Source organism: Epinephelus moara, chromosome 20, assembly GCF_006386435.1.
Source record: "Epinephelus moara isolate mb chromosome 20, YSFRI_EMoa_1.0, whole genome shotgun sequence".
In the NCBI taxonomy this organism is placed as follows: Eukaryota; Metazoa; Chordata; class Actinopteri; order Perciformes; family Serranidae; genus Epinephelus; species Epinephelus moara.
In genome coordinates this window covers 31,611,609-31,622,635 of record NC_065525.1, presented here as the reverse complement: position 1 = coordinate 31,622,635, position 11,027 = coordinate 31,611,609, and the positions used below count along the sequence as shown (strand labels likewise).

Genomic DNA, 11,027 nt, shown 5'->3' with positions numbered 1-11,027 from the left:
CTTCAATAAAAGTCGCAATACTGTAATGTAAAAATACTTAATCAAAGGTGAAGATATTTAAATCGAAATAACAAAAATAAAAGTACACATTTAACAGCAAATGGCCCTTTTCAGTGCCATAGTTTATATTATAATTGTATCATAATTCATGTTTTATTGTAAGAAGCATTTTAATATTGTAGGTTGTCAGTGTAGAGCTAATCTATATACTGTTGGGAAATGTAATCATTAGTATTAATCAATGTATTATAGTTTCTAAACTCATCATAGGTTGATGCCTATGTACAAATCTTCATCTGATTTAACTGTGGCTGTCAAATAAATGAGGTAAAAGTACAATATTTGCCTCTATGATGTAGAGGAGAGATATACACCAAATACCGCTCACACAAGTACAGTTTTTGCTTGTAATTATTTATTGCAACTTCATTATTTAGTCACCTTTTTTTGCAGTATTTGTGTTTCAGTCAATGAGCAACCTCCAGAGCTGAAAAATGAAGCCAACACTAAGACAGCAACTTGAGGGTGACTCCAGACGCCAGTCAATCCCCCACAGATCCCGATGTTAAAATGCCCAACTTTACAGCAAAAATAAACGTGTTTACAGCCTGGTACAAGAAACGGGTTTGGTCTATAGCTTATTTTCCAGGGGCCCAAAGTTGAAGGGGCCCCCCCTGGCTCTCACCTGCAAAATGTCACCCAAATTCACACATACTGACCAGGAAGAGATTCAAAATGACCAAAAAGATAAGATAAGATAAGATAAGATAAACATTATCAATCCCACACTTGGGAAATTCACATGTCACAGCAGCTCAAAGAACAGACAGAAAAAGGAGGGTGACAATGTTGCTTGAATAGAAGAGGTGCAAAGGACCTGCAAAGAGACACAAAATATGCACGAAAAGGTCAAAACAACCCGTTAGACAAACCAAATGAGCAAAAAAGATATCAAAGAGACACAAAACCACAAAAAGATGCATTATGACTACTAGGAGATGCAAAACAACGACCCAAAAAGAGGTTAAACAACCTTAAAGTGTGCGTAGCCTTTTTTATACTGAGATCACACTACAGTATAGGGCAGCTTCTAAGTCCCATCTTTATGCCTCATTTGCAGGTTTACACAGAACCAAATGACAGTGGCATTGTTCCGCTTCAGTGTGTGATTATAAACAGCATTGCGGCTTTGCGAACTCAAAAGAGACATGACGTAATGTCAGCATCAACCTCTAGTGTGACATACATTTCAGCAGCACTTTCTAAACAACAACAATGGCATTTACGTGTCAATAGCAATCATTTACCGTCCCTGTTATATGGCGGCTGATCTGTTCCTCTACTCGAAGGGTAAGGAGCTCCCAGACTTAATAGTTTTCCCAATTTCTGGACATTTACGGTCGCTGTCTTTCTTTGAGTCATCCACTAATTGCTAAGAGCTACTTTTTGAATCGCCCGTAGTAGGTTGAGCACATAACACATTGTCAAAACGTCACCATCCTGCAGACTGTCCTGTTTATACAGACACTGTTATGGCGATGTTACTACCTCCCATGGCAATTAGATTCCACGATCGTATCTTAGGGCAGCAGTAGGGACTTGGATTGGAAACCAGAAGGTTGCCGATTCGAGTCCCTGTCTGGACCAAGTATGGAGCATCAAGGTTCCAGTTCACCTCCTGGGCCCTGCCAAGGTGCCCCTGAGCATGGCACCAAAGCCCCAACTGCTCGGGGCGCCTGTCTAGGGCAGCCCCCTTTCTCTGAGCTCATGAGGGGCCTTTTGCATATCTTTGCCCAGGGGCCCATTGAATGTTAATCCACCCCTGTTACTACCACAAAATTGCTGAACAGACTTGAGTGATAATCATTGTTCAAACAAACAAAAACACAGCCCACTTATTCCTATTAATGAGTCAGTTTATTGCACATTTGCAGCTCAGATTTGTAATCAGCATTAGTGTAGGCTCCATTTTACTTCCCCATTCCTCCTAACCGTGCCTACGTGCGGCACCTTCCTTCTTTAACCACGCTGTTAAATTTACAAAGCGCCTTTCATCAGTGTCAGTGTTGTGTCACATTTATTGCTGCCTCTGTTGTGATTACATTAAAGGTGATTGGGTGAGCCCGCGTCACGTGACCGTCCTTCGACAGGAGTTTCCACGACAGCTGAGTAGCAGCTAAATGCGTTTTTTCACCTGTAACATAGACCCTTTGTAACTCCACTGACTCCGAGTGTGGTAGCATGGCAGACAAGAAGAGCCCCACCAGGTAAAGCTGTCGCTAGTGTCTGTGGTTGAAGACTTTATCGGGCCGTTAGAGAGCAGAAAGCTCGGTCAATGGATGGAGCTGTTACACTGAAGTGTTCATGGCGGCTGGCTGCTGCTGCCGCTGCTGCTGCTTTAACATGGGGCAACTGCCTGTGTGAAACTGAAAGCTCCCCTTCTCTCAATGACTGACTGCCGAGCTGAGAAGAACTTTACAAGTCGTGTCTTTCCCGTTGTGGCCATCGTTACATGACAGGGTTTCTTTGAAATCACTGCGCTCATTGGAAATGTGTCGTTATCACAGTGTTTATGTTTTGTTTTTGTCTGAAGGCCAAAGCGGCAATCGAAGCCCTCCGCCGACGACGGGTACTGGGACTGTAGCGTGTGCACGTTCAAGAACACCGCTGAGGCGTTTAAGTGCATGATGTGTGATGTCAGGAAGGGAACCTCCACTCGGTAAGAATGACTGTTAAATTTTAACCATTTAAAGCTCTACAGAACTATTTTAATAGCATGATAGTAGAAAAAAATGTTTATTAGATAGCCCTGCAATGCATCTTATCTTCATGAGGCATTCAATATCCATGTTGAAAAGATTTTAGATAGTTGTTGATTCAACTTTATGGACATTTTTTAGAGTGTAGCTTGTGGTCAGGTCCATATGTACAGTGTCTCTGGGGTCATGTCCTCAGGATTTTTCTGTGAACGTAGCAAATTTTACAACTTGTATTATTATTCAGTTATTTTTATTGGTGTTAAACACAACCAAGACATTAAAACAACCATGGAATATAAACCCCCAACACCCAACCTCACCCTGCCCCTTCCCGAGGCTGGCCAGCACAGACAGACAAATGGACACTATTAATTACACATAATACGCATACATATAGATTAGATTCAACTTTATTGTCATTGCACATGCCACAAGTACAGAGCAACAAAATGCAGATTGCATCTAAGCAGAAGTGCATAAGCAGTAATTAAATAACATATGTACAGGTTAATATACAGGGTGGAGGGTATGAATGATATATAAATACGTCTATTTCCACAGGTATGTTCACGCTATGAGCAGGCTATGTCTATAAATTGTAGTACAGTATGAAAACTATACAGTATGTACAGTTGTGCAAATTGTATATATAAGTATACATGATTCAAACAGTTATGTACAGTAGTGCAAGAGAATGGAATACAGATGAATGAATGAATGAATGAATACAGACCTAAGATAGAAATTTGACAACTTGCAAACAAAAATGAAGGACTTCAACACGAGTTTCATTCCAGATAGTGATTAGAAGTCTTTAAAAATGAACAACTTTATGTGTGGGGAAATGCAGAAAATACAAATCAACCTTTTACAGAATAGTCACATATTAATTGTGGGATGTGTGGGGGTCCTCGCCCAGGAAATTTTGAGCGTGAAACGCTTTGTTTCCTTCATACTGATGAATTGTCATGCACTAACTTGTGCTTTTTTTGCATCAATTTATGGTGGAAATTATTAATGTGAAGGAAAATGTAAAAGTCAGGCGCCAGGTGAATTTGAAATATTATGTATTGCTTCTGTAGTGCTTTCAAAAAATGTGCTCTCCTGCAGATCAACAATTCTCATACAGTGCCATCCCTGCAAAATATATATATATTTATATATAGAGAGAGGGGGAGAGAGCAGAAAATATGTCAAATCTGAAAAGAAAACAAAACTTTTTATGATCAAAATCGCTGTAAGTGTTTCTCTATGTCTGTTGCTGTTAAATTATAATATTTTAATACTGAGGTGTTTTAAAGATCATATTCACCCCATTTATATTACTGAGAGTATTCTTTAATTCATTCATTTTTCGTAACCGCTTATCCTGTTGGGGGTCGCAGAGGGCTGGAGCCTATCCCACTGACATTGAGCGAGAGGCAGGGTACACCCTGGACAGGTCGCCTGACACATAGAGACAGACAACCAATTTAGAGTCACCAGTTAACCTGCATGTCTTTGGACTGTGGGAGGAAGCTGGAGTACCTGGAGAAAACTCACCTGACACAGAGAGAACATGCAAACTCCACACAGAAGGACTCTGAGAGTAGAGTAGAAACACTTTGGTATAATACAATACAGTCTACAGCCTCCAGATGACCACAGGGTTGAATCACCAGGAGAGCCTCCATAAAAGTGGGATCTATTGCAGAGCTGTGTAATAGAGCAGATTAGTTTTAGATGGGTGGACATAATGAACTGGCAACTGAGTGTGTGTTTGGGTGCTTAAGCCAAAGATGTAACTGAGAGCAAACCCATGTATGTATATATTTATTAAAAAGCCATAGGATAGGATAATGAAACATTTGTTTATGACTACATCAGTGATTCTATCTACAGCTAATGGTCATGGGAATGCTGGACACACAGGGTAGGTTAGATAAAAAAGAAGAAGAATGTATCTCACAGCCAGCAGGTGGGAAAGTCTTAGGTCTTTGAAGGCATCTCCTGGGAAGAATACTATATACTATATACTAACTCCTGGGCAGTTTTAACCACACAGAAACAGGTTTGTTTGCTATAATCATTTCTCCTGTCCATAGTGTTACTTTTAGTGAGAAATTCCATCTTTGTAATACTGTACTTTGGCTGCAACACATCAAGTAAACAGTTTGGAGAAACGGAAAGAGGGCATTTAACACTGCAGCTTGGAACACCCACTTGACTAATACAAACTCAGACTGCTGATGCATCATATTAACTTCATAAAATTTGACTTTTTACCAAAGATTTGTTAACATTAGAGACTCAAGATTCAGCCAAGAGTTTCTGTTGTAGATATCTGTTGTAAGCCCCATGCTCCTCCTCGTCATATTGAATTAGGGTGTCTAGAGGTCCTTCAAAAGTCTTAAAATGTTTATAAATGTTAGGTCTTAAAAGTCACTAAATAGTCTTAAATGTGAGATGGTGAGGTCTTAATTGGCACAAACATTTTGCCTAATTTCATGTTTCCATCATATACTTTCTTTTTGTCAAAATGAGTCAGTTCTGCGTATAAAGTCCACAAATGTTACTTAACTGTAAAAATAAAGATTAACCTAACCCACTCCAATAACCATATTCCCACATATAACCTACCTCTGCAGGGGACCACATGTACACGACTGTCCTGTATACTTGTTGATCATGGCTGTTTGATCTTTGTATTTTGACTGCCTGACTCCCATTTGGAGGTGTTTATGTGGGGAGATTTACCATTAGCCTGACTTGATTGCTGTTTTTGTATGAATTGTTTTCAACATTATATTATCCAATGTATATATGTAAGTAGTTATTTGGTCATATTTGATGGTGGGAGGTGCCTTCTATTGGGCAAATGCACAGAGGCTGTGGGACTGATTTAATTTTCTCTGTTCTTTTACTTAAACTGATGAAGGTCTTATGACTGAAATGTTCTAATAAAGTTTATTGCAAGTAACAGGACCGTGTGCAGGATTCCCTTTTCTCCACCTATGGATATTTTCCTGCTGCGCACCTGTCTATAAGTTTTTGAAGGTGTGCACGAGCCTCTATATGCTGCTTTTTACTCACCTGCAGTGTTTGAATAAGATGATTCATCCAAAATGTATGAATGGAGTGTACGATAGCTGTAGACACCCTGTGAATAGTCACGCAATTCAGCAGTGAAAACCACATGCTCACCTAACTTACAGGGTCAGTGATATAAATGTAACGGCAAAGCCAATAACTTTTTTTGTCTCTTTCAGAAAACCACGGCCTGTTTCCCAGCTGGTTGCACAGCAAGCCAATCAGCAGTTTGCACCACCTACACTTCCTAAAAAGGAGAAGAAAGAAAAATCTGAGAAAGACAAGAGTGATAAAGAACCAATGCTGAAAAAGAAAAGCCATAAAAAGATGAGGTAATGAAGTCATGTTTTCAAAGGAAATAGCAGAATAGTGTTCGGTGGTCTGTGATGACTGAAATATTTAGTATCCTCCGAGAAGTTTTCAGATCTTCTTTCTTTTTGTCTGTCTCCTCACCAGGCCCAGGTTAAAAAACATAGACCGGAGCAGCGCCCAGCACCTAGAGGTCACAGTTGGAGACCTGACAGTAATAATTACAGACTTTAAGGAAAAAGCCAAACCCACGTCCACTTCAACGAGCGCTGCGTCGGCAGACCAACACAGTCAAAGTGGCTCAAGCTCTGATAACACTGAACGAGGGGTCTCCAGATGCTCCTCGCCCCACAGGGAAGGCTCGCCGGTCAACGGAGAGACTCACTAACCTTCACACTCCCAGTCAGCACAAACCATTCTTCTGCACTCTCAACAGCCTCAGCCAGAGATTAAACTTCAACATGCACGTTTTTTCAAATAATACTATAAATGCCAGTATGATAGCATTCACTTCCTTTGGGGCTGTATTTTTTCACTGCCTCCCCATGATAATAAACAGTTCAGGAGTCAGGACGTGTGCTGTGTGCTCAGTTCAAAGAGGTGTCGCAGCAGAATCTGTCACGATGAACTGAAAAAAGGAACCGTAGCATTAAAACCAGGATGTCAGTGGAACTGTGCCACGTGTTGTGGTGACTTGTGTTTTAACACCTCAGTGTTACATCAGCATCACACTGAGCTGGTCGTTGCTGCACACAATAAATGATGCATTATGAAAGAAAATATGAAGAAGTCATCTCAGAATTGTAGTTCATCCTTGAATTTTGTTATCGTTATTTGCACTTAATGGCATCCTACATTCATGATAACATTTGTTTAGCATTATTTCCACTGTCATTATCAGTACATCATAACACTGTTGGTTACTGGTCTTATCCAGCTCTCATTTTTATGCCATTGGATGCAATTTTGTTTTGTTTTTTACTGTCTAACATTTGAGTAAAAATATTGAATAATTATTCTAAGTATGCTTTTCCTTCACTTGGTAGAGTTAAGCATGATTTAATCTATAGAATGGTTTATATTGTAAAATAATGCAAAATAAAATAAGTTGTAGATACTTGGATATGGTTTTCTTTTTCTTTTCTTTTTATTGTAACGTTTGGAAGATGCATGGATTTCTTAACAGTTGCTTCACTGGAACAAAACTTTGTTCTTCAATGTTAAAGTTTAAGGAGATACGTTGGCAGAAATAGAAGACAATATAAGTATGTTTTTTTGTGTTTAATCACCTGAAAATAATATTTGCTGCATTTTTGTTGCCTCAGTATGAGACGTTAATATCTACATAGGAAGCAGGTCCTTATCTTTAAAGATCGCCATGTTGTTGTTGTCATGCTTCTACAGTAGCACTGATCAGACAAGCCAACCACTGGCTGTAGATAGGGCAGGGGTCAGCAGCCTTTACTATCAAAAGAGCCATTTTTGCCACAAAAAAGCTCTCACAAAATCTGCCTGAGCCTGCAAAACATATTTGAGCCTTATAATGAAGGTAACCGTCAGTCTGAGCTTTTCTTGACATGTTTTACCGCAAAATGGCTTCTCTGCAGTGAGCTATTTATGATCTTTTGGTGCTTATTTGCAGGGTTGGTGGTAAAAGCAAATGAATATGTCCAGGCACTGTTAAATTCTCTATTTCTCCAAGACTTCAAAGATCTGGAATCCATAGCTAGCTTAGCTGGGGAGATCCAAGACACGCCATCGCTATTGAGGTTCAGCAAAATTTAAAGTAAAAGGTGATGGGCTGTATGACGCACATTTAGTTGATGAAATGTAAAAACATTTATTTTTATTCTGTGAACAGGCTGCACGTTTTGCAATGGAGAATGTTTGAATTACTCAAGGCTTATGACAATGACAATTAAAATGTTAAAAAACAGTCATTATTAATTTCTAGAGACCTCTGCCTATAATTCAGCTCATGCTAAAAACCTCCTGAACAATAACCATCGAAGGAATTCTGACTGGGAGAAGTTTTGGCTGGTTGCAATCTGCCATCCTCACAGCTAGACGCCACTAAATCCCACTAAATTTCACACACTGGACCTTTAATGAGTTGTTCTTTTAACATTTTATTCCACATTATAAGTGATATATTCCATAAAGGCATGGAAAGGCAACAGACTTGGTATTCAACTTATGGTGCCAGTTCAGGTCAATCAGTGAGTTGCAAATGCTTCACCATACTGTATGTGTTTGTTACTATTACCCTTCATGTTCTTTACACTTGTAGATGTGTCTTGGAAGAAGGGCACTAAAGTAACATATTACATGTACTCATATACTGTAGGTACAACCTTGAGGTACTTGTGTATCTCCACCAGCTACTTTATACTTCTACCTCAGCATGTCAGAGAGAAATTTTATACTTGGCAGTTATCTTGCTGATACTAGTATATAAATGTACTTTTATGCAACAAGGGTTTAGCTGCTGTATTCAATATTCGCACCACTTTCACATGTAACGGGTCGACCTGTATCATTCAGTGTCACACTGACTTGCCTTCACACTCCCTGTTAAACTTATATATGACTGACACAATGGGGAGTTGTTTTGTGTGAATGTGTGGGGTGGAGAGACTTCACAGTAGCTCTAAGTTTGGGTCTGACTGAAGGCAGGTGTGTGCCTCCTCACACTGAGGTTGTTAAAGCATGTGCTGCAAACACTGCTGTCTCTCATCCTGGTTGTGCTCTCTCTGCACAGGCAAGGGTACACTCCTGAAGGCTGAGGTGTGACCGACCTTGTCCATCCATGGTGTGGCTCAAAGAGGACTGCACCAAGTGAGTTCATTTGTGGATGGACTGAAAAAGCAAGAGACCTGCAGCACTGCAACCCTTGGCCTTGGACTCCCCCTTCCTCCCCTGCTAACTACACGCTGACATTGACTCTTACTAGTAGAGACAGGAGGCCCTCGTGAGTACAGATGTTTCCCCCTTTAGTTTTAAGATATTTATCCAATGAAATAAGCTGTTAACATTTCATGTGGTGTGGTCTTTTGCCCTTTTTACTTGGTTGTCAAATCAGAACCTGTAGGCCCACTGCAACCTACTGCAGTGGGTGTGTTATACACAATCCTTATTTATAACATACTATGAAGAGAGGATTTGGGTTGGGTCTCTTTATTAACCATCAACTAGTATGTCTGACCCTGTGCTGCCATCCTGTGTGACATGTTATATATGATTTATGAAACTTGCGCACAGAGTTCTGAGTCCTGGGTGCTACCTGGCTGTCTGCTGTACACACACTGCTCCTGACAGATGGTTGATCAAACGCGACACACGTGCAACAGACGTGGGTGGGGCGGAAACAGTAAACACCAACTGTGCTCTTCGGCTTAGCTCCTGACTTGATTTATCAGATAGATTAGTTAGCTGACAGCGCGTCAGATGGTAGCTAAGATCAACCAAAATGTTCCGTTAGCGCACAAAATTAGAAACGCAAAATGCGATGCTACCTTCAAGCATTTCTCCTGTGCTTGGTCTTCACCTTCTTCTCACTTGTGTACGTGTTCAACCAGCTAGCCTCCACCTTGGAGGACGGAGACGACTGGGGCTTGAAGGAGCAGGGGATATCCGACAGGCGCAGTCATGACTCCGGGCACCTTTTCAGGAAAAGGCCCGGGCTGGCAGGCCTTCGAGACCGCGAAGACGGGCTTGACAGGTAGCTAAGCTAGCTAGCTAACATTTTAATTTCATTTCATTACTGGGCACATTGATAGTTTATCTGGTGCTAAGTAGCTTTAGCTACACTTTGAGTTGCTATAAATTTAGCGCCTGTAAAATTGGACCAAAATATTATGTAATGTTGCCGTTGAAACGTCAGATGACTTGCTGAGGTTAACGTTAACCGCAATAATATTTTAACTTTAGCTGGATAAACTGAAAACACAGTCACTATATTAATTGTGCTGTTAGCTAGCGAGTGGTAGCTGTTAGCTAGCTAGCTAACGTTAGATAATTGCTTAACCATTAACGTTACTGCCAGCTAACGTTAACTAATTCCATGCCTCATTAGCTTTTGGCTGGATTTAAAGGACGGCCACCTGTTATACAACTAACTCTAGGAGGCACTTCAGGCTAAATCTCATCCCAAAACATGTCTGATGTCCAAGAGATTAATTCAACCCTGAGGAATCCAAAAAAGATCATGTTTTTATATTATTCTATCAGGTGTAAATCACTGTCAGTTTCTTACTGGAATCCATATTGGAGACTGCCTGCTGGTGTTTGTGGAGTGAACTGCTTATTGGGATCATCTCTTAGGTATGAATGATTTTGTGCATCTCTATCATTAGACACCAGTGTTCTTAAGAATGAGCAGACTTCAACTTTAAACTTTCAGCTATTACTACTACAGTTCAGTTCAGAGTAACTGCTGCTCTCACAGTGCACCTTGAAACTACTCTTGACTCTTGACATCTAATGTTGACAATTTGGACAGTGACAACACTTAGAGTTGTTGGTGTATAGCCATTTTGGTGTAAAAATGCATTCTTCTACATGACATTTTAGCCTAAAATCTGTCACAGATTGACATTTATACACTCACTGGTCACTTTATTAGGTACACCTTGCTAGTACCGGGTTGGACCCCCTTATTTTTCATGGCATAGATTTAACAAGGTGCAACAATTTTGGTCCATATTGACATCAGAGCATCACGCAGTTGCTGCAGATTTGTCGGGCCCGCACATCCATGATGTGAATAATCTGCCTCACCACATCTCAAAGGTGCTCTACTGGATTGAGATCTGGTGACTGTGGAGGCCATTGGAGTACAGTGAACTCGCTGTCATGTTTAAGAAACTAGTTTGAGATGATTTGAGCTTT

The 11,027-nt window shown here is 40.4% G+C and overlaps 2 protein-coding genes across 3 annotated transcripts in view; both read left to right on the top strand.

Annotated features, from left to right (window-relative positions):
• Window positions 1–2,106: 2,106 nt before the first annotated feature.
• LOC126407602 (YY1-associated factor 2-like) lies at window positions 2,107–7,254 on the top strand. Its single transcript, XM_050072643.1, has 4 exons — window positions 2,107–2,267; window positions 2,594–2,719; window positions 6,008–6,160; window positions 6,285–7,254. The coding sequence occupies exons 1-4, from the start codon at window positions 2,242–2,244 to the stop codon at window positions 6,523–6,525; spliced, it is 546 nt and encodes a 181-aa protein (XP_049928600.1). The 5' UTR covers window positions 2,107–2,241; the 3' UTR covers window positions 6,526–7,254.
• A 2,240-nt stretch (window positions 7,255–9,494) lies between these two features.
• LOC126408464 (glucoside xylosyltransferase 1-like) overlaps window positions 9,495–11,027 on the top strand; it is a 10,086-nt gene continuing 8,553 nt past the window's right edge. The window contains exons 1-2 of one of the 2 annotated variants that reach the window (XM_050074022.1): window positions 9,495–9,858; window positions 10,368–10,460. In XM_050074022.1, coding sequence (XP_049929979.1) covers window positions 9,641–9,858; window positions 10,368–10,460 — 311 coding nt within the window. In that variant the 5' untranslated portion in view covers window positions 9,495–9,640. The remainder of the gene's footprint in view (window positions 9,859–10,367; window positions 10,461–11,027) is intronic. The other variant, XM_050074023.1, reaches the window with a different exon arrangement.